The following is a 26,392-nucleotide window of genomic DNA, read 5'->3' on the forward strand; positions in this document are numbered from 1 at the left end:
GAGGCAGAAGTTGCAGTGAGCTGTGATCATGCCACTGCACTCCAGTCTGGGCAACAGAGTAAGGCTCTGTCTCAAAAAAAAAAAAAAACCGAGAATTATATTGGCTGGGCTGGGTGGCTCATGTCTGCAATCCCAACACTTTGGGAGGCCAAGGTAGGAGGGGCATTTGAGCCCAGGAGTTTAAGACCAGCCTGGGCAACAGGGTAAAATCCTGTCTCTAAAATGAATTTAAAAATTAGCTGGGCAGAGTGGTGGCTCACCTGTAGTCCTAGCTACTCAGGAGGGCTGAAGCAAGAAGATCGCTTGACCCCAGGAGGTCAAGGCTGCAATGGAGCCTTGATGGTGTCACTATACCACAGCCTGGGCAATAGAACAAGACCCTGTTTCAAATAAATAAATAAAACAAAAAACTGGCAGGGCGTGGTGGCTCATGCCTGTAATCCCAGCACTTTGGGAGGCTGAGGCGGGCAGATCACGAGGTCAGGAGATCAAGACCATCCAGGCCAACATGGTGAAACCCTGTCTCTACTAAAAAACAAAAATTAGCTGGGCATGGTGGCATGTGCTACTCAGGAGGCTGAGGCAGGAGAATCATTTGAACCAGGGAGTCAGAGGTTGCAGTGAGCCGAGATCACACGCCACTGCACTCCAGCTTGGCGACAGAGCAAGACTCCATCTCAAAAAAAAGAGAAATTCCAGACATAGATCTTACATCTTTCACATAAAAGTTAACTTAAAATGGATCATAGACCTAAATGTAAAACAAAAACTATAAAAATCCTGTAAGGTAAGGGGAACTCTAGATGACTGTAGTTTGGCAAAGACTTTTTAGACACAATACCAAAAGCAAAATCCATGAAAGAAGGAATTGGTAAACTGGACTGTGCTAAAATGTAAAATGTGTGCTCTGCAAAAGACACTATTTAAGAGAATGAAAAGATAAGTCACGGACTGGGAAAAAATATTTGCAAAACACATATCTAATAAAAGACTATTATCCAAAATATACAAAGAAACCAGACACAGAAAGAGGAATATTACATGTCTTACTCATATGTGGGAGCTAAAAAAAAGTTGATCTCATAGAAGCAGAGAATAGAATGATAGATACCGGAGGCTAAGCAAAGAGTAAGAGGGGCCGGGCATGGTGGCTCACCCCTGTAATCCCAGCACTTCAAGAGGCCAAGGCGGGTGATCAGGAGGTCAGGAGTTCAAGACCAGCCTGGACAAGATGGTGAAACCCCATCTCTACTAAAAATACAAAAATTAGCCGGGTATGGTGACATTCGCCTGTAATCCCAGCTACTCAGGAGGCTGAGGCAGAGAACTGCTTAAACCCGGGAGGCGGAAGTTGCAGTGAGCCCAGATTGCGCCACTGCACTCCAGCCTGGGTGACAGAGCGACTCCATCTCAAAAAAAAAAAAGAGTAGGGGAGATGGGGAGCTGATGAAGAATAGTTGGTTAATGGGTAAAAAAAACAAAGTCTGATAGAAAGAATAAGTTCTAATGTTTGGTAGCACAATGAGGTGACTTATAGTTAATAATTTACTATATATTTCAAAATAGCTAGAAGATTTGAAATGTTTCCAACATAAAGAAATGAAAAATGTTTGAGGTGATACTCTAATTACCTTGATTTGATCCACATTGTATGCATGTATCAAAATATCACATGCATCCCATAAATATGTACAATTATTTTATTAAGCATTAATTTTAAAAGAATCACAAAAAATACACATATACAAAGAACTCTTAAAACTTAACAATAAGCCGGGCATGGTGGCTCACACCTGTAATCTCATTACTTGGGGAGGCAAAGGTGGGTGGATCACTGAAGGCCAGGAGTCCAAGACCAGCTTGGCCAACATGGCAAAACCCTGTCCCTACTATAAATACAAAAATTAGCCAGGTGCAGTGGCACATGCTTGTAATCCCAGCTATTTGGGAGGTTAAGGCACGAGAATCGCTTGAACCCAGGAAGCAGAGGTCGCAATGAGCTGAGATCATGCCACTGCACTCCAGACTGGGCGACAGAGTGAGACTTTGTCTCAAAAAAACAAACAAAAAGAACCGCCGAAACAATAAGAGAATAATCTGATTCAAAAATGGGCAAAAGATCAGAACAGACACTCCGCCAAATAACATATACACATATCAAATAAGCAGATGAAGACAGGGCGCGGTGGCTCACGCCTGTAATCCCAGCACTTCGTGAGGCCAAGGCAGGCGGATTGCTTGAGCTCAGGCAGATCACGAGGGTCAGAAGTTCAAGACCAGCCTGGCCAACATGGTGAAATCCTGTCTCTACTAAAAATACAAAACTTAGCCGGGCATGGCAGCGGGCGCCTGTAAACCCAGCTTCTTGGGGAGCTGAGGCAGGAGAATCACTTGAACCTGGGAGGCAGAAGTTGCAGTGAGCCAAGATTGTACCACTGCACTCCAGCCTGGGCAACAGAGAGAGACTCTGTCTCAATAAAAAACAATAACAACAACAACAAATAAGCAGATGAAAAGATGCTCAACATTATACATCACTAGAGAATTGCAAAGTAAAACAAGATATCACTACACATCTATTAGAATGGTGAAAAGCCAAAACACTGACAACACCAAATGCTAACGAGGATGTGGAGCGACAGGAACTTCATTCATTGCTGGTGGGAATGTAAAATGGTACAGTCACCCTGAAAGACAGTTTGGCAGTTTCTTACAGAACTAAACATACTCTTACCATACAATCCAGCAATCGTGCTCCTTGGTATTTATCCAAATGAGCTAAAAACATGACCACACAAAAACCTACACACAGATGTTTATAGTAACTTCATGCATAATTGCCAAAACTTAGGAGCAACCAAAATGTTCTTCAGAAGGTGAATAGATAAACTCATACACCTATACAATGGAGAATTATTCAGCAGTACAAAGAAAAGAGCTAGCAGGGCAGGGTGACTCACACCTGCAATTCCAGCACTTTGGGAGGCTGAGGTGGGTGGATCACCTGAGGACAGGAGTTTGAGACCAGCCTGACCAATATGGTAAAACCCTGTCTCTACCAAAAATACAAACATTAGCCAGGCAGGGAGGTAGGCGCCTGTAGTCCAAGCTACTTGGGAGGCTGAGACAGGAGAATTGCTTGAACCCAGGAGGCAGAGAGTTTGCAGTGAGCTGAGATTGCGCCACTGCACTCCAGCCTGGGTGAGAGCGAGACTCCATCTCAAAAAAAAAAAAAGAAAAGAAAAGAGCTATCAAGCCAGAAGGAACATGGAAAGAAGCCAATCTATATGATTCCAACTATTTGACATTCTGTAAAAGGTAAAACTATGGAGACAGTAAAAGGATCAATGGATGCCAGGGGCTCAGGTAGATAGAAGGGAGGGATGAAAAGGTAGAACGAGGGGGATTTTTAGGGCAGTGAAACTACTCAATATGATACTATAATGGTAGATACATGTCATTATATATTTGCCAACACTCATAGAAACAGCAACACCAAGAGTGAACTCTAAACTATGGACCTTAGTTAACAGTGATGTATCAATACTTGGCTCTTCAATTGTAACAAACGTACCACACTACTTCAAGACGTTAGTAAGGGGGAAATGTGAGGGAGAGAGAGAAACTATGTACTCCTGCTCAATTTTTCCATAAACCTAAAACTGCTAAAAATAATAATAAATAAATTCTATTAAAATATACAGTCAATCCTCCATATACTCAGGGGATTGGTTTCAGGAATCCCCGTGTTTACCAAAATCTGTGCATACTCTAGTCTCCCAGTCAGCACATCATACAGGCGGGTTTCATGTCCTGTAAATACAATTTTTTTTTTCTCTTGGAGACAGAGTCTCGCTCTGTCACCCAGTCTGGAATCCAGTGGCACAATCACAGCTCACTGTAACCTCCGCCTCCCAATTCCCCTGCCTCAAGCTTCCCAAGCAGCTGGGATTACAATTCTCCTGCCTCAGTTTAGCAAGTAGCTGGGATTACAGGCGTGCACCACCATGCCTGGTTAATTTCTGTACTTTTGTTTAGTAGAGGTGGGGTTCTACTATGTTAGCCAGGTTGGTCTTAAACTCCTGGCTTCAACTGATCTGCCTGCCTTGGCCTCTCAAAGTTCTGGGATTATAGGCATGAGCCACTGTACCTGGCCTACACTGTATTTTTATTTATTTTTGAGACAGAGTCTTGCTCTGTCACACAGGCTAGAGTGTGGTGGTGCAATCTCAGCTCACTGCAACCTCCACCCCGTTGGCTCACTGCAACCTCCACCTCCCAGGTTCAAGCAATTCTCCAGCTTCAGCCTCCTGAGTAGCTGGGATTACAAGCGCACACCACCATGCCCAGCTATTTTTTGTATTTTTAGTAGGCACATGGTTTCACCATGTTGGCCAGGCTGGTCTCAAACTCCTGACCTCAGGTGATCCACCTGCCTTGGGCTCCCAAAGTGCTAGGCTTACAGGCATGAGTCACTGACCCTGGCCTATAACTATATTTTTAATCCAAGTTTGGTTGAAAAAAAATCCACATATAAGTGAACCCATACAGACCCATCCTGTGTTGTTCAAGCATCAACCACATATGCCTTGGGGAAAAAAATTGAGAAGGAGCTTCTTCCAAATAGAAAAATCCATGACTATTTGGCCAAGGCCCTTACTAGGAAGAAGCCCCCTCATCTGTGAACCCTTTATACTGACTTAGCAAGAACCACCATGTTTCCCAGCTTCCATTCTCCATTAATCCACTTTCCCCACCACAGTCAGAGCGACTTTTCTCACTCTGTTGCCCAGGCTGTTGTGACTTTTTTCACTCTGTTGCCCAGGCACAATCACAGCTCACTGCAGCCTCAACTTCCTAGACTCAAGTGATCCTTCCACTTCAGCCTCCCAAGTATCCGGGACTACAGGCGCATGCCACCATACCTGGCTATTTTTTGTATTTTTGTAGAGTTAGGGTTTTGCTATGTTGTCCAGGCTGGTCTCAAACTCCCGGGCTCAAGCAATCCTCCTGCCTCAGCCTCCCAAAGTATTAGGATTACAGGCATGAGCCTGGCACAGAGTGACTTTTAAAAACATGAATTCTGGGACCAGGCACAGTGGGTCAAACCTGCAACCCCAGAATTCTGGGAGGCCAAGACAGGAGGACGTCTTGAAGCCTGGAGTTTGGGAATAGCCCGTCAAACAAAGTGAGATCCTGTCACTACAATTAAAAAAAAAAAAAGGCCGGGCGCAGTGGCTCAAGCCTGTAATCCCAGCACTTTGGGAGGCCGAGGCGGGCGGATCACAAGGTCAGGAGATCGAGACCATCCTGGCTAACACGGTGAAACCCCGTCTCTACTAAAAAGTACAAAAAACTAGCCGGGCGAGGTGGCGGGCGCCTGTAGTCCCAGCTACTCGGGAGGCTGAGGCAGGAGAATGGCGTGAACCCGGGAGGCGGAGCTTGCAGTGAGCTGAGATCCGGCCACTGCACTCCAGCTTGGGCGACAGAGCGAGACTCCGTCTCAAAACAAACAAACAAACAAACAAACAAACAAACAAAAACGCTGGGTGCAGTAGCTCATGCCTGTAATCCCAGCACTTTGGGAGGCGGGTGGATCACCTGAGGTCAGGAGTTTGAGACCAGCTTGGCCAACATGATGAAACCCCATCTCTACAAAAATGGGCCAGACATGGTTGTCCGTGCCTGTAGTCCCAGCTACTCAGGAGGCTGAGGCAGGAGACTCACTTGAACCCAGGAGGTGGAGGTTGTGGTGAACCGAGATCGTGCCACTGCAATTCAGCCTGGACGACAGGGTGAGACTCCATCTCAAAAGAAAAAAAAAGTCCCTATCTTGCCCAGGCCTGAGAGATGGCCTTGTCTACTGACTTCCCCAGGAACTACTGCAAACTCCTAAGGTAGCTGTGACCTAGAGGGTGAGTGCAGCTCATCTTCTGGAGCCTTCCCTTAAAAGGGCCATACTGCTGTTTCTTTATACTGCTGCTACCATGCTTGTTACAGTTTTTACATGTAAATGGTGACTTTTAAAATATTTGATTGGGGGATATTTTGGGGGAATTACTGGGCAAATTCACTCCCAGTAGGAAATCTTCCTATAAGGAAGGCTGTATGAGTTATGTTAGCCTGAGGGCAGGAATGATTCACATCCTGTTAAGCATATTAGCACAAGTTGCCCGCGTGTGGTGGCTCACGCCTGTAATCCCAGCACTTTGGGATACTGAGGCAGGCAGATCACGAGGTCAGGAGTTCAAGTCCAGCCTGGCCAACATAGTGAAACCCCATCTCTACTAAAAACACAAAAAATTAGCCGGGCATGATGGCAGGAGCCTGTAATCCCAGTTACTCGGGAGGCTGAGGTTGCAGTGAGCGGAGATTGCACCACTGCACTCCAGCCTGGGTGACAGTGTAAGACTCCATCTCAAAAAATAAATAAATAAATAAAATAAATTTAAAAAAAGAGAATATTAGCACAAGTTGAAGAAACATGTAATTCACATTTCACTTCAAGGAAAAGCAAGCATCTTACTCCTGCTTACTGAATTGAGGCTGTGAGAACTTTGTCTACTAAGCAGAAGTTTGCAGGTCATAGGTCTGTTTTGGTTTCCTTCAGCTACCAAGAGCTAAAAGCAAAGGCCAGGTATGACTTTGGACAAAGGTCTTCATTGACAGTCCTGGCCACTGACAAAAAGCCAAGTAGAGTTCACTACAGGGAGGATTAACTTCCCTTCATGCATGCACGCATGGGGCGCCAATCATCCCAAGCCCACTTCAGTTTCCTATGGCCTGCCTTGCTTCTCTTTGCCTGGGGTGACAGCTCATTAACAGATTCAGTTAAAAACTATTTCCTTTTTCACCCTTAGCCTGTTTTCCCTATTAGAAGTGAACCCTTAAGACAACCAAGTAGCTTGAAGAGGAAAGGTTTCTCCTTTTAGAAGCATTACAGCTAACAACAGAAAAAGGATCAAGAGAACGAGAATATCAAACTTACAGTCCAAATAATGAATTAATAAATATAGGCAGTAATCATTAATAACTACTAATACCACAAAAAGACATTAAGATATGTGTCTTCTGCGATATCTACACATCACCATTTATGATGCATTTTTGGGAAAAAAAAAAAAAAAACCCACAAAATCTTAACAAATCACTAGACCTAATTACAAATTTATAGAAAATACAGGGGAAAAGGGATCATAGTAAACTGACGCCAGAGGAATATAACCAGCAAAATCCAGATAGTAAGAAAGTCCATAGGAAATAACACTTGATTTCTTTAACAAATAAATATGGGGGAAAAGAAATAGCAGAGAAATCTATAAATTAAGATTTCAAATGTATCTCAAACAATAGCAACGAAAGAATCTTGTTTGGATTTTGATTTAAGCAAACTTTTAAAAATTATTATGGGACAATTGAGGAAATATGAACATTGGATATTTGATACAACAAATGAATTATTTATTGCTCATTTCTTTTAGGTATTAATAATGGTATTATGATTATGTCTTCTTTTAAGTCCTTATCTAAAGATACACAAAGAAATATTTATATGAAATTATGTGATATTGGCCAGGCGCAATGGCTCAAGTCTGTAATCCCAGCACTTTGGGAGGCCAAAGAGGGCAGATCACCTGAGGCCAGGAGTTCAAGACCAGCCTGGCCAACATGTTGAAACCCCGTCTCTACTAAAAATATAAAAATTAGCCAGGTGTGGTGGTACATGCCTGCAATCCCAGCTACTGAGGAGACTGAGTCAGGTGAATCGCTTGAACCTGAGAGGCAGAAGGTACAGCAAGCACAGATCATGCCACTGCACTCCGGCCTGGGTGACAGAGCGAGACTTGGTCTCAAAACAAAAAAAGAAGAAAAAAAAGAAAGAAATTTGTTTCAAAATAAGGTGGGAGGTCCAGGCACGGTGGCTCACACCTGTAATTCCAGCACTTTGGGAGGCCAAAGTGGGTGGATCGCCTGAGGTAAGGAGTTTGAGACCAGCCTGGCCAACATGATGAAACTAATCTCTACTAAAAATACAAAAAAAAAAAAAAAAATTAGCTGGGTGTGGTGGTGGGCACCTGTAATCCCAGCTACTCGGAAGGCCGAGGCAGGAGAATCTCTTGAAACCAGGAGGCAGAGGCTGCAGTGAGCCAAGGTCACGCCACTGCACTCCAGCCTAGGCAACAAGAGCAAAACTCTATCTCAAAAAGAAATTGTATACATTTGCAAAATCTCTTACAAATTAATAAGAAAAAGACAAACACCTTCAAAAGAAAAATGAACAAAGGCAATAACTCAAAAGAAAAATAAATAGCTAAAGAATGTAAAGATATATGCAAATTGTCAGTAAATACTACAAAATTGGCAAAAACTGTTTCCTTCTGCATTCTTTTTTTTTTTTTTTTTTATGGAGATAGGGTCTCACAACATTGCTCAATGGGGAAACAACAGTCTTTTCAACAAATAGTTCTGGGACAACTGGATACCCACAGGCAAAGGAATGAAATGGGACCTCTACCTCACACCGTATTTTAAAAATGAACTCCAAATGGACTGGGCGCAGTGGCTCACACCTGTAATCCCAGCACTTGCGGAGGTCAAGGTTAGAGGATTGCTTGAGCCCAGGAGTTCGAGACCAGCCTGACAAACATGGTGAAACTCCCTCTTTACTAAAAATACAAAACTTAGTCAGGCTTGGTGGTGCATGCCTGTAATCCCAGCTACTCGGGTGCTGAAGCATGAGAATTGCTTGAACCGAGGAGGCAGAGGGCGCAGTGAGCCAAGATCACACCACTGCACTCCAGCCTGGGCTATAGAACAGGACTCTGTCAAAAAAAAAAAAAAAAAAAAAAAACCTCAAAATGATCAAAGACCTAAATATAAGAGCTAAAACTATAAAACACATAGAAGGAAACAAAGTTCACAAGTAAATTTTCAGCATTCTGGATTTAGCAACAGTTTCTTACATATGACAAGCAAACAAAGAAAAAGCAGACAAATTAGACACCATTGAAATAAAACTTTGCGCTTTAAACGACACTATCAAGAAAACAAAAAGATTAAAGCTTATAATCAGTTGAATTATTTAAGAAAAAAAACCTTAAAGGAAAAAAAAAGAAAGTAAAAAAAATCCACAGCATGAGATAAATAGCTACAAACCATCCATCTGATAAGGGTCTAGCATTTAGAATAAGCTCGTCCAACCCACGGCCATGAGGCCCACGATGGCTTTGAATGTGGCCCAACACAAACTTGTAAACTTTCTTAAAACATTATGAGATTTTTTGGTAATTCTTTTTTTAGCTCATCAGCTGTCATTACTGTTAGTGTATTTTATGTGTGGCCCTAGACAATTTTTCTTCCAATGTGGACCATGGAAGTCAAAAGATTGGACACCCCGATCTAGAACATAAAGAACTATTTTATCTGGGCATGGTAGCAACATGCCTGCAGTCCTAGCTACTCAAGAAGATAAGACGGGAGGATCGTTTGAGCCTAGGAGGGCAAAATGGCAGTGAACTATGATCATGCTACTGCACTCCAACCTGGGTGACAAAGTAAGGCCTCATCTTAAAAATAAAATAGACCAGGCACAGTGGCTCATGCCTCTAATTCCAGCACTTTGGGAAGCTGAGATGGGCAGATTGCTTCAGCTTAGTAGTTTGAGACCAGCCTGGGCAATATGGTGAGACTCCATCTATACTAAAATACAAAAAAAAAAAAAAAATCAGTCAGGCACAGTGGCATGTGCCTGTGGTCCCAGCTGTGGGATGCTGAGGTGGGAGGATCGCTTGAGCCTGGGGTCGGGGCAGAGGCTGCAGTGAGTCAAGATGGCATCACTACACTCCAGCCTGGGTGACAAAGCAAGACCCTGTCTCAGTAAAATAAAATAAAATAAAATAGAACTCCTATAGTTCAACAATAAAAAGATAAATAACCCAATTTTAAAATGGTCAAAAGATTTGAATAGATATTTCTCCAAAGATGTGTACATGGCCAACAAGCTCATGTAAAGATATTCAATATTGTTAGTTACCACTAACAATCAAAATCACAAATGAGACACTTACTCCATACCCACTAGGTTGGCTATAATAAAGAAGACAGATAATTAAAAAAGTGCAGGTTGGGCACAGTGGCTCACGTCTATAATCCCAGCACTTTGGGAGGCTAAGGCAGGTGGATCACTTGAAGTCAGTAGTTCAAGACCAGCCTGACCAACATGGCAAAATCCTGTCTCTATAAAAAATACAAAAATTAGGCTGAGTACAGTGGTTCACGCCTGCAATCCCAGCACTTTGGGAGGCTAAGGCAGGTGGATCACTTGAAGTCAGGAGTTCAAGACCAGCCTGACCAACATGGCAAAACCCTGTCTCTATAAAAAATAAAAAAATCAGGCCGGGTACGGTGGCTCACGCCTGTAATCCCAGCACTTTGGGAGGCCGAGGCGGGCAGATCACGAGGTCAGGAGATCGAGACTATCCTGGCTAACTCGGTGAAACCCCGTCTCTACTAAAAATGCAAAAAAAAAATTAACCGGGCATGGTGGCGGGCGCCTGTAGTCCCAGCTACTCGGGAGGCTGAGGTAGGAGAATGGCATGATCCCAGGAGACGGAGCTTGCAGTGAGCTGAGATCGTGCCACTGTACTCCAGCCTGGGCAACAGAGCGAGACTCCGTCTCAAAAAAAAAAAAAAAAAAATACAAAAATTAGCCAGGTGTGGTGACATGTGCCTGTAATCTCAGCTACTTGGGAGGCTGAGAGGCACAAGAATCACTTGAACCCAGGAGGCGGAGGTTGCAGTGAGCCAAGATCGTGCGACTGCACTCCAGCCTGGGCAATAAAGCAAGACTTCGTCTCAAAAAAAAAAAAACAAAAATGCTGTCAAGTATGTGGAGAAACTGGAAATTTAATTCATTGCTGGTAGAATATAAAATGCCACAGCCACTTTAAAAAATAATTTGGCAGTTCCTCAAAATGTTAAACAGAGAGTTAACATAAGACCCAGGAATTTCTTACCTAAGTATATACCCAAGAAAAATGAAAACACATTCACATAAAAACTTGTACGTGAACGTCTACAGCAGTAATATTCATAACAGCCAAAAAATGGAAACAACCTAAAAATCCTTCTACAGGTGAATGGATAAACAAAATGTGACATATATATGCAATAAAATATTCAGCCACAAAAAGGAATGAAGTACTGACACATGCTACGACACAGATAACCTTTGGAAACATTGCGCTAAGTTTGAGAAGCCAAGCACAAAAGGCCACAAATTGTTATGATTCCACTTATATGAAAGGTCCAGAATAAAGAAATCCACAGAGACAGAGAGTCTCTATGTGGCTGCCAGGATTAAGGGTGTGTGAGGGAGTGGGGAGTGATAATGGGTTCAGAGTTTATTGAAACTGTTCTGGAATTAGTTGCGATGGTACAACCTTCTAATATACAAAACCACTGAATTGTACACTTTAAAAGGGTTAAATTTATGGGATGTGAATTATTATCTCAATAAAAATAAGGAGAAAATAAAGGATAACCTTTTTTGCCTTTTAATTTTAATTTTATTACACGCATATTTTGCTGATAAAAAAGAAATAATGTTGTCTGGGGCAAAGGTTCAGCTTAATCCATGTCTGACAAAAAACAAAAGACTGGAAACAAAATAGTCAACAAGAAATTGGTAAGATAAATTAAGGTACATTAAATCAATGGAATATAACCAAAAATAAGACAAAAGAAAAATAAATAAATAAATGGAATATCACATACACCTGTACTATGAATACAAGGTCATTCTAAAGGCAATGAGACATTAAAAACGGTATAGAAATATATTTGAAATGAAAAGATGTTTGTCATACTAGTAAAAAAAAATTTTTTTTTAAGACGAGGTCTTGCTCTGACACCCAGGCTGGAGTGCAGTGGCATGAATTTAGCTCACTGCAACCTCTGCCTCTTGGTCTCAAGTGATCCTCCCAGCTAAGCCTCCCAAGTAGCTGGGACTACAAGGGCACGCCACCATCATGCCTGGCTAATTTTTTTTTTTGGTAGAGACTGGGTTTCACCATGTCACCCAAGCTGCTCTCCAACTCCTGGACTCAAGCGATCCACCTGCCTCAGCCTCTCCCAAAGTGCCAGGATTACAGGCAATTCCAAGTGAGCCACCATGCCCAGAGAAAACTTTTTTTAAGTCAAAAAAGTATATTCACAATATTCTGATGCCCTTCTCCCAAAGAAGAAAAAAAATCAGACTGAAAACCAGTTCTAAGTTCTGGCCTCCAGACTGTAAGAGAATAAATTTATTTTATTTAAACAACATTCTTTTATTTAAAGAACAATAGGCTGGGCGCAGTGGCTCACGCCTGTAATCCCAGCACTTTGGGAGGCCGAGGCGGGAAGATCACGAGGTGAGGAGCTCAAGACCAGCCTGGCCAATATGGTGAAACCCTGTCTCTACTAAAAATACAAAAATTAGCCGGGTATGGTGGCAAACAAAAAACAAACAAACAACAACAACAAAAAAAACCCAAGATGGGCTCACACCTGTAATCCCAATACTTTGGGATGCTGAAGTGGGAAGATTGTTTGAGACCACGAGTTCAAAACCCTTCAAAATGGTGAGACCCCATTTCTTTCTTTCTTTCTTTCTTTCTTTTTTTTTTTTTTGAGACAAAGTTTCACTCTTGTTGCCCAGGCTGGAGTGCAATGGTGCAATCTTGGCTCACTGCAACCTCCACCTCCTGGGTTCAAGTGATTCTCCTGCCTCAGGCTCCCAAGTAGCTGGAATTACAGGCGCATGTCACCATGGCCAGCTAATTTTGTATTTTTGGTAGAGACGGGGTTTCTCCATGTTGGTCAGCCTGGTGACCAACCTCACTGACCTCAGGTGATGCGCCTGCCTTGGCCTCCCAAAATACTGGGATTACAGGCATGAGCCACCGCACCCAGCGAGACCCCATTTCTATAAAATAAAATAAACAAATAAACAAAACCCAACTCTTTAAAGACATTAGAATTATGCCCACAGTAAGAGTCCATATTGATGAAAGAAAAAAAATAAAATATATACATAAAAAAATTAAAAAGTCAAAAAATCTTTACATCAAACTATTAACAGAAATTATATCCTGGTAGTGACATTACAGGGGTTTTCCTCCGTTATTTCAGCTAACACCCCAAACAAACACGAAACTAAAGAGTGAATAACTTTAAAGAACAAAGACACTAAAATTTCAAGCCTTATCACTAGTACTGTATTAAGTCCAAGTTCCTGGAAATTAGCTAAAAGTCACCTAATCATAGAATTAAAACACAATCCTATGTATTATTATTCTTGCTTTGGCAGGAATGTACAATACCTGACAGTGCTAAGAGTTAGGTTACTTTGACTAAATCAAAACAGTGACTACAAAGGGCCAGTAAGGGAAAACTAAGGCACTAAGTCCCAGTTCTCAGGTCACAAAGCTGTTTAGATGAAACAATTTATTCTAGGATAGATTTGAAGATCAAGTATCTATTCTATAGAGTCTAAAGGTATTATTCAGGTACAAAAATGCTGTAAGAAAACTTTACCACCACCACCACCACCAACAAACCACTAGCCACAGGTTTACTCTCTAAAATATAGCCAAGCCAACAGACTATAAAATATCCTCATATGAAAAGACAGGACTCTCAATTTTGAAATAAATCCTGCAGTTTTACTTTTTTATGTTTTTAGAAAATGAGACTAAAGATCTACTTCATGCTAATAACTAGTTTCTAAGAAAAAGCAACATGTAAAGGAAACACTGAAAATTACTTCAAAGACAAAAAAAAGTTAAAATGTTACTGCTAAGAGTAAAACCAAAGAAAAACTTGAAAATTCAAGCCTTTCAAGTCACAATTTTAGAGATTTCTCACTGAGAAAGTTCAATACTGCCAAGATGTTTTAAAATAAAAAAGTTAAAATTAGATGAGGCTATTTTTATTGATTAATATAACGCAAAACAGGCTATCACTACACATATCAGAACTGCTCAAATAAAAAAGTGGTAACACTAAATGCTAGCCAGGATGCAGAGAAACTGGATATCTCATACGTTGTTGATAGGAATATAAGAGGATACAGTCATTCTAGAAAACAAATAGTTCAGCAGTTTCTCTAAAAACCAAACATGCACTTACCATATAATCCAAACATTTGGGCATTTATTCCCTCAAAATGAAAACTTTAATTCATATAAAAATATTTATATACATGAATGTTTATAGCAGTTTTATCTGTAATAGTCAAAAAACTGGAAACCACCCTTCTGGTATGTCCTTCAACAAGTAAATCGTTAAACAAATTGTGTGGTTCAGCCATACTATGGACTACTACTCAATAGTAAAAAGAAATGAACTACTGATGCATGCAGCAATTTGGATGGCTCTCAAAGGAATTATGGTAAAAGGAAAAAGCCAAAGTTACATTCTGCATGATTCCATTTATATAACATTCTCAAAATGGCAAAATTACAGAGATGCAGAACAGATTAGTGGTTGCTGGAAGGGTGCATGCAGCTACAAAGTGGTAGCATGGGCAGCCCTGAGGTGATGGAGTAGTTCTGTATATAGAACTATAGACTGTTAGAGTGGCTATCCAGATCTACACATGATAAAATTGCATACTATTATATACACACACACACACAAATACATGTGAAACTGGTGAAATCTAAAAAAGCCTCATGGATTGTAACAATGATAATTTCCTGGTTCTTGACATTAAACTATAGTTATGTGAGCTATTACCACTAGGTGAAACTTGGTGAAGGGAACATGGACCCCGTACTATTTTTCACAACTCCCTATAAATCTACAATTATTTCAAAATAGAAAGTTAAAAAAAAAAATAGTAGGGCTATGTATGAGGAGGTTAATATAATAACAAATGGAAAAGGTTTAGCATAACATTTGAAACATGGTTATAAAGGCTTCCATTTTGTTGAAACTTTTATTACATTAATTTTTTTTGAAAACACAGGTTTCTGCACTAATTTATTTATTTATTTCAGCAAAAAGCATGACTTGAGCTAGAATTCCTCAATTTAATTACCAAATACTACATGAAATCTCTTGTGCATATGATAAGATTGTTTTCAGACTTAAAATTATCTAAGTGAATAGGGAACCAGTACACAACATAAATGGCTCAACATTCAGCTTTTTTCCCAAAAATCTTTAACTCAAATGTCTTTTACATCATCAAGTAACTTATCAGATGGAAATAAATGTATCATCTGCTGTGTGGTTCCAAATTAAGGAAAAGTCTAGCTCAAAGCCATCCTCAACTTGAATATATATAATCTCTTACAAAAAACAATTACATGTAATCTTAAGAACAGTGAAAGAAACTTAAAGTCTTTTTGGCATTCCACAGCAGCTGAGTCCCTACCAAATATTCTGGGGTGGAAAGAACATTCTACTGGCCATCCTCTGAATTCCTCAGCAGACTCTAAGCTGTCCAGTCAGGTCTGTAGGAAACAGCAAATACCAGGTGCTGGTAACTAGTCTCTAATTCTTCAAAAAAGCATTATCTTTGGCCTACAGCCCCTTCAAGATTACTCTATACCTATGTGTGTGTGAGTGATTAATACAGTCTCTAGTGTTGTGGGTGTGATCCTGAAATAGTTTCCACCACTAAATGTTACTCTTAACAGAGTCAACAGAAGACAGAATAGAAAGCTGTGTGAAATCATATAAAAGCTTGATTTTCTACTTTCCACAGGAAAAAAAATGACTTTAATTTTCTCAGCTTCAGCAGTTGCAAGAATATCTAACCATAGCCATGATGTCTATACCCTTCCTGTGATATTCAGTATGCAGGTTATCTGAGAACAAGTGAGAACCATCTGATCAGTTCAGTATCACCAAGGGAGCCCTTAAATTCTGTTCCCATGGACCCTTCTGTACTTCCAACACTATGATTTGTTGGCAGGAATTTCACAGAAGAAGTTGAGATGTAAGGCCATCTGGCATGCCAGGATCAGAATTTTTCTAATACACACCCTCGTCCCTGACTTAGAATTTTCTAGTATCCCTTTCCCATCCTATCTTTCCTGTAATGTAGTAAGCCTTTTGTGTGAGCACTGGGTAGACAGATTCCAAAAAGTCACTCACTGTTTCTTTTTGCTTTTCAATAGTTAAAACTTTATGAGTGTTAAGAAAGAGTCCACAAAGACAAAGGGGGAAAGAAAAAAAAAAAGAGTCCAAACACTGAAATGTCAATGGTTAATGGTGACAGTGTTCACTGATCACAGATTTTGGATAAAAGATGGAAGCTGTGGAATGAAAGTTAAGTTAGTGGCCGGGCGCAGTGGCTCATGTCTGTAATCCCAGCCCTGTGGGAGGCCAAGGCGGGCAGATCATTTGACTCAGGAGTCTGAGACCGCCTGGCCAACGTGGCAAAACCTCATCTCTACTAAAAATACAAAAATTAGCTGGTGTGGTGGCAGGTGCCTATAATCCCAGCTACTCAGGAGGCTGACGCAGGAGAATCACTTGAACCCAGGAGTGTTGAAGTTGCAGTAAGTCAAGATCATGCCACTGCACTCCAGCCTGGGTGGCACAGCAAGACTCCGTCTCAAAGAAAAAAACAAACAAACAAAAAAAACAAATAAAGTTAAGTTAGTTGAACACAGCATACTAAATTTTGAGACATTCTTAAATATGAATTATATTGTTAGTGTACAATCTACACTATAGAAAACCTAACGTCTTCTTAAAAGCATATTTCAGTACCCAAATCAGTAAAATGCAATAACCTGAAGGTTCCAGTTCACTAAGAATTACTGTGGGCTATAATTGCAAATGCGCAGAAATTAAACAGAGCACAAATCATTTGGAACAAGGCCTCCAAATTATTTCATATTCAATCTACTTTACTATGTCTGATTGCTTTGGAGCCCAGCAGTAACACCAATCTCACTGATAATACTGTCCAGAAATAAGCAGAGATAGGCCGGGCGCGGTGGCTCATGCCTGTAATCCCAGCACTTCGGGCGGCCGAGGCGGGTAGATCATCTGACATCAGGAGTTTGAGACCAGCCTGACCAACATGGAGAAACCCCATCTCTACCAAAGATACAAAATTAGTTGGGCATGGTGGCGCATGCCCGTAATCCCAGCTACTCTGGGAGGCTGAGGCAGGGGAATCGCTTGAAACCGGAGGCAGAGGTTGCGGTGAGCTAAGATCGCGCCATTGCACTCCAACCTGGGCACCAAAAGCAAAACTCCATCTTAAAAAAAAAAAAAAAACAGAAAGAAAGAAGCAAGCAGAGATAAGCCTTAATGCAGCGCTGAAGAAAGGCATGAACATCTTGGGCTTACTACGATATGGTGAAAAATGGGCACTAGAGGATGGCACATACAGGACAATACTGCCCTACAGCAGTGAAGAGCACTACATCTCGGCCCTCCAAATCTCAGCTCCCCACTAGCGGGTCTACCTATACATCCCCCTACTATCTTCTTCCCCAAACCAATAGTCCTTCTGGCCCTTATTTCCAAAAACACCACAAACATTTCCCCAATCACTCAAGTTCAAAGCTACAGTGTGATTATTAAATCCACTTAACGAATCTGAATCCTCTCCATCCTTACCCTGTAATGCCTCTCACATTCATTCTCCCTTCACATCCCCATTCCCACCATCCTAGTTTAAGAAATTATACCTTAAACCCAAGTTTCCCAACAAGGTCTTGATGTCCCCAAGCCAAATTTGTACTCCAAAACATTGTTTTGAACAAGTCATCCAAGCCTTAAAAAAGCATCTACAGATCTGGCAGTACAGCCAACAGAAACCTATCCTCATGAGCTTGGACAAACACCAAGCACCTTCCACAAGAAGTTTCTGGATCCAGGGCTCAAGACCAAGTTCTGCAAATTCTCTGTATTTGCTACTTCTTGCCATCCCCTCTTTCTCCATAGCAATCAACAACTAAGTCTTTCCAAATAAAAGGGTTTATGGCTTGTTTTCATGGACAAGCAGCAGCAGGTGGACAGCATCCTACACCACAGCCAGTCTTGGAGGGCAGCAAAGCCCAAGAAAGAGAATCAATGGAAGCAACTGAAAACATAAAAGGCCAGGCCAGGCGCGGTGGCTCATGCCTGTAATCCTGACACTTTGAGAAGCCGAGGTGGGCAGGTCAGAAGTTCAAAACCAGTCTGGCCAACATGGTGAGACCCCATCTCCACTAAAAATACAAAAATTAGCTGGGCATGGTGGCAGGTGCCTATAATCCCAGTTACTCAGGAGGCTGAGGCAGGAGAACTGCTTGAACCTGGGAGGCAGAGGTTGCAGTGAGCCAAGATTGTGCCACTGCACTCCAGCCTGGGTGAGAGAGCAAGACTCCCTCTCATTCATTCATTCATAATTAAATAAATAAATAAGGCCAGGCACAGCGGCTCACACCTATAATCCCAACATTTTGCGAGGGTGAGGTGGGAGGATCACTTGGGCCAGGAGTTGGAGACCTGCATGGGCAACATGGCAAGACCCCATCTTTACAAAAAATACCAAAATGAGCCAGGTGTGGTGGCACTCACCTGTAATCCCAACTACTCAGGAGGCTGAGGTGGGAAGATCACTTCAGCTTGGGAGGCCAAGGCTGCTGTGACCCATGATCATGCCACTGCACTCCAGCCTGAGTGACAGAGCAAGACCCTGTCTCAAAAAAAATTTTTTAAATAAATTTAGGCCAGGCACAGTGGCTCACACCTGTAATCCCAGCACTCTGGGAGGCCAAGGCATGTGGACGGGTTGAGCCCAGGCAAAGGTTTCAGTGAGTCAAGATCACACCACTGCACTCCAGCCTGGGCAAGAGAGCAAGACCCTGTCTCCATAAAATTAAATTAAAATTTAAAAATAATAAAAAATATAAAAATTTTTTTAAAAGCAGACAAAATCCCTGGTCTGTAGATACATGAAGAAATCTGAGATGGTGAGCCCAAGAGTTTTATTTTGAAGACTTTAGATGAAATCCAATATCTTACTCTACATATTAAAAGAAATGTCCATGTCATGTGTAAGAGGGAAGACATAATAAAAGGAAAGTTAAACGTAAGTGGGCTATACCAAGAGCATGAAGTGAGTCCCTTTGAGAGTTCAGAGGAGAAACCAAAAACATCAAGGACTTAGGCAATGCAAGAGGTCAGAATTCTAAATAAGTCAACCAGTTTGGTTGAAGCAGAGAACACAAAAGACAGCTGCGAGAGACTATATAGCTGTCCCATAGTTCTAGTCCATTTTTCACATGCTTTCTGGTGTCCTCTCCCTATCTGGACTATCAGTTCAGAGGCCAAGAACCAACACAATGTGTTAACCTATTAGCTAACTATCAGTCACATCTTAAGAATTCAGACAACAATGGTAATAGTTTTAGTATATTTAATCTCAGAACAGCAAAACATCGAGGTGCACTCTCAATTCAGATATTTTTAAATACCTGTATCAAAAACAGAAAAATTTCCTTAAGTTAAGAAATAAGGATACTGGCGAGAATGGTGGCTCATGCCTATAATCCCAGCACTCTGTGAGGCCAAGGCGGGAGGAGTGCTTGAGGCCAGTTGAAGACCAGCCTGGGCAACAAATGGAGGCCTCATCTCTACAAAAAGTAAAAATAAAAAAATTAGGCAGGTGTGGTGACATGTGCCTGTAGTCCCAGCTACTCCAGGAAGCTGAGGCAGGAGGATCACATGAGCCCAAGAGTTAGAGGATACCATGAGCTATGATCACATCACTCCACTCCAGCCTAGGCAGCGGAGTGAGACCCAGTCTCAAAAAAAAAAAAAGAAAAAAAGAAAAAAAAAGAAATCAGGATAATGAGGCCGGCACGGTGGCTCATGCCTGTAATCCCAGTACTCTGGGAGGCCAAGGCGGGCAGATCACCTGAGATCGGGAGTTCGAGACCAGCCTGACCAACATGGAGCAACCTCATCTCTACTACAAACAAAAAAGTAGCCAGGCGTGGTGGCAAGCACCTGTAATCCTAGCTACTCAGGAGGCTGAGGCAGCAGAATCACTTGAACCTGGGAGGCAGAGGTTGCGGTGAGCTGAGATTGTGCCACTGCACTCCACCCTGGGCAACAAGAGTGAAACTTCATCTCAAAAAAAAAAAAAAATTCAGGATACATGAATCAAAGCAAGAATTTCTAAGCACCCAGACACTCTTAACACTCCTGGGAATTGTTTAATGTATTTTTTGAAACTAGGAGGTCTCAGAATTGAAATTCTTTTTTCAATTTTTTAAAAAAATTTAACTGCTGACATCCTCTAAGGGAGGAGGCAAAAGAATGGAAAATCTGGTGAAGTGATAAGCAGTTTTTAAAGAGGTTTACAATCAGTTTTAAAACAGTAATCCCTCTGAGAAATGAAAATTCCTCTCCTAATCCCTTTGAGGGCAATACATTTGAATCAGGAACAAGAACATCTTGCTTCTACTAGGTACAAATATGAACCTTTTAGAGTATCTTCTGCATTAAATAGCAAGCAGAGGAAAGGACAATTTCTAATTTATCAAAAAAATTAAGCATCTTGGACTTATATCTTTTGCTAGACACATGTAAAGAGGCTCCAGTAAAATGCAATTAAGGAACTTCAAGGTTTTCGTTGACAGTGATTACTTAACTGGAGCTTACTCCTATGAAATGAAACTACCAGAAACCCTCAACATCAAGTTGCTTGTCACTAAACCACAGGTTTACGCTTAGACTTGGAAATGCTAACAGGATGGAACCACAAGCCTTTAATAAAACGTGATGACCATGGAGAGCGCCCTTGAAGCTTAGCAACAGAGGACTCAATCCTCAAAGGGTTCCCTTTCTGGAATGTGAGGACAGGTTTGACATGTACCACAGCACCAGTCCTAAAACGCTTGATTGCATTTTCCACAAAAGGTGGGAGTTGTAATAGTAGCATAGAGCAGACACCAGCCCACTGGAAGCAGATGGAACCCACCAACTCATTTTATCTAGACCTTCAAAAAGTTACACAGAACTCTCTCTCTCAGCCAAAGCAGGACAGATCTGAATGAATAAATCCAGGAAAAGGTTCACATGGGATTACTAATTGGTAATTTCATTTGCATGCCAAAGCCCTCAATGTAAAACAGAATCTGAAAAATGAAAAGCAATTTGAAAGCCCGTTCTCCATACTCAAGCTAAACACACACACACACACACACACACACACACACACACACACACACACACGAGACCCAAAAGCTTTGTTTTGCAAAACAAATAAGACTCAGTAACCTATTCCAACACAGGGATTCTTCTGAACGGTGATCTAGCTGGAAACATTCCCTGCTTATGTACATAATTCACTAGGGGTCAGGTAAGATTCCATTTTCTAACAGCTAAACTTTAAACAGAAAGTCACTAGTGGTGCAATATTCACTCATTAGCATAAATCTCTACCCCCTAGAATGAAAAGCATTGGCTGCCTCTGCCAGGATGACAACTTTACAGTGAGAAGCTGGAGCCGCGGACCATGAACTCCTGGAAAGTTCTATCAGGGCCTCAGAAGAGCTCACCACCTTCCCCAGCCTAAACTTAGCGGTCACCCATCCCACGCCACCCTCTCCACAGACAGGGCATCTGTGATATGCGAATTTTTAAAAAATAAAAAGATGGGCCAAAGGGTCAAGAGCAGGCAATGCCTTACAGGGCTGACATGATTGCTGTCTGGGACTGGGGGAGGGGGAGGAGCATTCTGGATGTTTCTATTCTTGGCAAGGAAAGCACCTCCGGGTCCTGCACCATCAAAAAACACTCACATACCAATGTTCTCAGGGAATGAATGATATGCCCGTGCTAAGCGGTCTCATCTTGAGTTGTGATGATGGGGAAAAAGGTGTGGAGGGCTGGAGGCGGTGTGGTGGTCAGGGGTAGATGTGTTTGACTAAGGGGGATGGGAGGAGAGTGAATGGATAAAGCGGGGACCAGGGGAAGGTGTGGACGGTGAAGAGGGAGGGGAGGAAGGTGTGGACGACTAAGGGAGGACAGGAGAGCGGAGGGTGGCGACGGTTAAGGGGGCTGGGGAAAGGTGTGGACGACTAGGGGGGTGGGGATGGCCAGCAGCACCCTCGTGCACCAGAAGCAAAGGCAGGCCGTGGGGGTGGCCACTCCCAGACCCTCACAACCCCCAACTGTGGGCGTGTGCCCGGCTGCGCTTTCGCACCTCCCAGGCCATCGGGCCGCAGGGCCAGCACTCACCCTACGACTCCCTGGTTGTAGTTCCTCCGTTTCCACGGGGTACCGCTGTACACAACCCCGCCGCCGTCTGCTCGGCCGCCCCCCGCGGCCCGCACTCCGCTGGGCTGCAGCAGGCTGTAGTTGAGTCCATACGTGCTGGCCTTGTTGTCGCGCTTCCTCTTGTTGCTGCTGCCTGAGGCCGAGTCGGCGGGATCGGCGGCGGGGACGGCGGCCGAAGGGTGCGGGGACGAGGACGCCGAGGGGGACGAGGACGCCGAGGAGCCCGCCCGGCGGGCCCAGGCCCCGGGCTGGTGGTGGTTGTTGTTGTTGTTGGTCGTCTCTAGGGGCAGGAAGTCCCGCTGCTCCGCGGGCAGCGCGTGGCTGCCCAGCAGGCGCTCCCCGGAGCGGTACATGCCGGCCGGGGCCGGGGCCGGGGCCGGGGCCGAGGCCGCGCCGCCGGGGCTGCCGGTGCTGCTGCCGCTCCCGCCGGTGGCCGTGCTGCTGCTGCTGCCGCCGCCGCCGCTCGCGCCGCCGCTGCTGTGACAGTGGTGGTTGAAGTAGAGGTTCCTCAGCCCCTGGGTCGTCTCCCAGATCTGCATCCACAGACTGTTGGACGGTCCGAGCTGCTCTGGCTGGAACCAGGCGATCCTCGGATCCATCAAACGGCGGCGGCCGCTGCCCCCGCCCCTCCCGGCCGCCTGCAGGGCCGCCGCCGCCGCCTCAGGCGCACGCCCGGCCTCGGCTGCTGCTGCTGCTGCTGCTGCTGCCGCCGCTGCTGCTGCTGCTGCTCGGGGCCCGCCACCGGCGGCGCGGTCGCGCAGGGAGCCGGGCCGGCGCCGGCGGCGTCGCTCCCGCCCTCGGGGGCTCCGCGGGCCCTCCCCCCCTCCCTCCGCCCCTCCGCCGAGCCCCTGTCACTGGGGTCCCCGTGCAAATGGCGGCGGCGGCGGCGGCGGCGGCTCCACGGAAGGGCGAGCGGCGGCGGCGGCAGCGGCGGCGGCGAGACGCGCCTGCTCCGTAGCTTCCTCGCTGCTCCGGGGCGGGGCGGGGCCTCTGCCGGCTCCGCCCCGCTCGCTCCGCCCCCTCCCCAGCCCCGCCCCGCCCCCCAGCCCCGCCCCACCCTCTCGCGCTCGCCCCGCCCCCGCCGCGCGGCACAGCAGCCCCGGAGGCCGCGCCGTGCGTCACAGAGGCCGCGGCGCTACGGGGCCGCAACCGCCCGGCCCAACCGTCCCTGCGCCATCTGCGGAGGGGTCCACGTACCTGGGCGTCCAGGGGCCTCTGACGCGCGCGCGGCTCCTCTGCCTGGGCTTCACCGGCGCTGAGACTGGACGAGACCGCATGGAGGTCGCCGCCCGCCCCGCAGGGAGCGCGTTGTGGGAGGCGCCGCCCCGCCCTTCGCTCCTCCCATCCCTGTGGCCGCTGGACCCCGGGCCCTCCCAACTGCCCCTGACGTCTCGGCTTCTGCCTGCTTTCTGAAACACTTTCTTTTAAGAAAAACAGCCTATAACACTATTTCTGGTGGGGTGGGGACACGCCCCCTTGCCCGAGCGCGTGCCCCGGGGCGGGCTGCGCGAGACCCTGCACAGCTACCTGCGCCCCGCCCTGCTGCGCCCTGGCCGGGGTGGGGGACCCCTCATCCCGGCCCGAGGCCACAGAAACCTGCACCCCATGCATAGCCCTGGGGGAGGCCACTAAGACTGAGAGCGTGAGCCAAGGGCTGAAAGCCACAGCCACACACTCAATCCACTTTACACGGACACGCAAACACGTGTAGATGTACAGAGAAGCAGACAAACTCCTGCGCGGCGTAGCAAAGACGCTCTCCTGCCCTAAGGTGCACCAACAGCCTTAGAAAGTTCTTCTGAGTTCAGCATTAAATTTTAAGAAAACCCACAACCTTTTAAGACTAAAATGAAAATTTAGCATCAGCAAAGATTGTCCACTGGGTCGTTATTTGCATGTCTTTCAAATCTCTGTGGTTAAAAAGACAAGGAAAGGGGAATGTTAAGTATTTTAAATCAAGAGACAAAAAGTAAGTGAACAGCTTCTATGTGGGCCCGTTAAGGTTGATCTAAAGTCCAGAACAAGTCCCTGTTGGCTGATAATGGCCTTCTATTTTTTTAATGACAAATAATGGAAAACTATGAAAGAACTAAGTATTGCTCTACCTTTTTCTTTCTTTGCAGACTAACTCTTGCTCTGCCATCTGGAGTTCAGTGACTTTTTCACAGCTCACTGCAGGCTCGGCCTCTTGGGTTCAAGCTATCCTCTTGCCTCAGCCTCCGAGTAGCTAAAACTACAGGCACGCGTCAACAAGGCATAGAGACAAAGTCTCTGCGTTGCCCAGACTGGTCTGGAACTTCTGGACTTAAGCGATCCTCTCACCTCGGACTCCAAAACTGCTGGGATTACAAGGGGGTGAGCCACCACGCCTGACCTTACCTTTTTTTTTTTTTTTTTTTGATAAGAGAATAAATAGCGTGACCATAAATACAGAAAACACACAAAGACTCTTCAGCTGCAAACAACAGCTTCCTTGGTAGTGTATGCAGCCTGTTTCTTGTATGGGCTGCTCTAAGACAGGCCATTCAGATGTTTGTTCATGTCTCTGATCTTGCACTACGCCAGCATAGGCTCCAGTCAGGCATTCGAGGTGCCTTTGGAAAGCTCCAGAGCACTGTGGCCAGGGTTCACACTGGCCAAGTTATGATGTCCATCTGCAACAAGCTGTAGAACAAGGAGCATGTGATTGAGGCCCTGCGCAGGGCCAAGTTCAAGTTCCCTGGCTGCCAGAAGATCCACATCTCAAAGAAATGGGGCTTCACCAAGTTCAATGCGGATGAATTTGAAGACATGGTGGCTGAGAAGCGACTCATCGCAGATGACTGTGGGGTCAAGTACATCCCCATCATGGCCCTCTGGACAAGTGGCGTGCCCTGCCCTCGTGAGGGCTTCCACTGTGCTGCCCCCTCTTGATACTCACCAATAAATCCTACTTCCTGTCCACCAAAAACAAGCAAACAAACAAAAAACCCTTCGGAATTTTGTTCATTCTATTTTATTGTTGCTGTTACATTACTAGAAATCAGTATTAAAAGTTTTCTCTGTCTGGGGGCGGTTGCTCATGCCTGTAATCCCAACGTTTTGGGAAGCCAAGGTGGGCAGATCACCTGAGGTCGGGAGTTCAAGACCAGCCTGACCAACATGGAGAAACCCCATTTGTACTAAAAATACAAAATTAGCCAGGTGTGGTAGTGCATGCCTGTAATCCCAGCTACTCAGGAGACTGAGGCAGAGAATCACTTTAACCCGGGAGGTGGAGGTTGTGGTGAGCCGAGAGCTCACCATTGCAATCCAGCCTGGGTGACAGAGCAAGACTCTGTCTCAAAAAAAAAAAAAAAAAGTTTTCCCTGAATGAAATTTGCTATATACTAATTATTACATGACCAGGAAAATAACTAGCAGTATTTTTTATGTTACTGACACTGACAAAAACAAAACATTGTGTAGAAATAAATTTTGTTTGATGATCTCATATTTGTTTTAAAAATTCAATCTCCAGCTGGGCGAGGTGGTTCACACCTGTAATCCCAACATTTTGGGAGGCCGAGGCAGGCAGATCACAAGGTCAGGAGTTCCCGAGACCAGCCTGGCCAACGTGGTGAAACCCCATCTCTACTAAAAATAGAAAAAATTAGCCGGGCTTGGTGGCACATGCCTGTAATCCCAGCTACTTGGGAGGCTGAGGCAGGAGAATCACTTGAACCTGGGAGGCAGAGCTTTTGGTGAGCCGAGATCGCACCATTGCACTCCAGCCTGGGTGGCACAGTGAGATTACATCTCAAAAAAAAAAAAAAATTTTATATATATGTATATATATATATATATATGTATATATATATACATATATACATATATATATACATATATATACACATATATACATATATATATACACATATATACATATACATATATATATATATATATATATATGAGCAGGGTGCAGTGACTCATGCCTGTAATCCCATCACTTTGGAAGACTGAGGTGAAAGGATACTTGAGGCCAGGAGTTTGATAACAGCCTAGGCAACATGGTGAGACCTCTGTCTCTACAAAACATTTAAAAATGAGCTGGGCCTTTTCCTGTAATGTAGGATCAAGGTAA

The 26,392-nt window shown here is 44.3% G+C and overlaps 1 protein-coding gene and 1 non-coding gene across 6 annotated transcripts in view; one reads left to right on the forward strand and one right to left on the reverse strand.

The window, feature by feature from the left end:
• TENT4B (terminal nucleotidyltransferase 4B) overlaps positions 1-23,599 on the reverse strand; it is an 83,788-nt gene extending 60,189 nt beyond the window's left edge. For 2 of the 5 annotated variants that reach the window (XM_030925356.1, XM_030925353.1), the window contains exons 1-2: positions 23,485-23,599; positions 22,249-22,761 (exon numbers count right to left, since the gene is read on the reverse strand). In XM_030925356.1, the coding sequence (XP_030781216.1) occupies positions 22,249-22,761; positions 23,485-23,564 (593 nt within the window). In that variant the 5' untranslated portion in view covers positions 23,565-23,599. Of the gene's footprint in view, positions 1-22,248; positions 23,195-23,484 lie in introns of those variants that run through there. The other 3 variants (XM_030925354.1, XM_010376372.2, XM_030925355.1) reach the window with 3 other exon arrangements.
• Positions 23,600-24,689: 1,090 nt separating this feature from the next.
• On the forward strand, positions 24,690-24,822 carry LOC115895338. The gene has a single exon (XR_004055545.1). It is a non-coding gene; the product is annotated as a small nucleolar RNA SNORA70 (small nucleolar RNA).
• Positions 24,823-26,392: the final 1,570 nt, after the last annotated feature.

The sequence above is a fragment of the Rhinopithecus roxellana genome, chromosome 20 (genome assembly GCF_007565055.1).
Source record: "Rhinopithecus roxellana isolate Shanxi Qingling chromosome 20, ASM756505v1, whole genome shotgun sequence".
NCBI lineage: Eukaryota > Metazoa > Chordata > Mammalia > Primates > Cercopithecidae > Rhinopithecus > Rhinopithecus roxellana.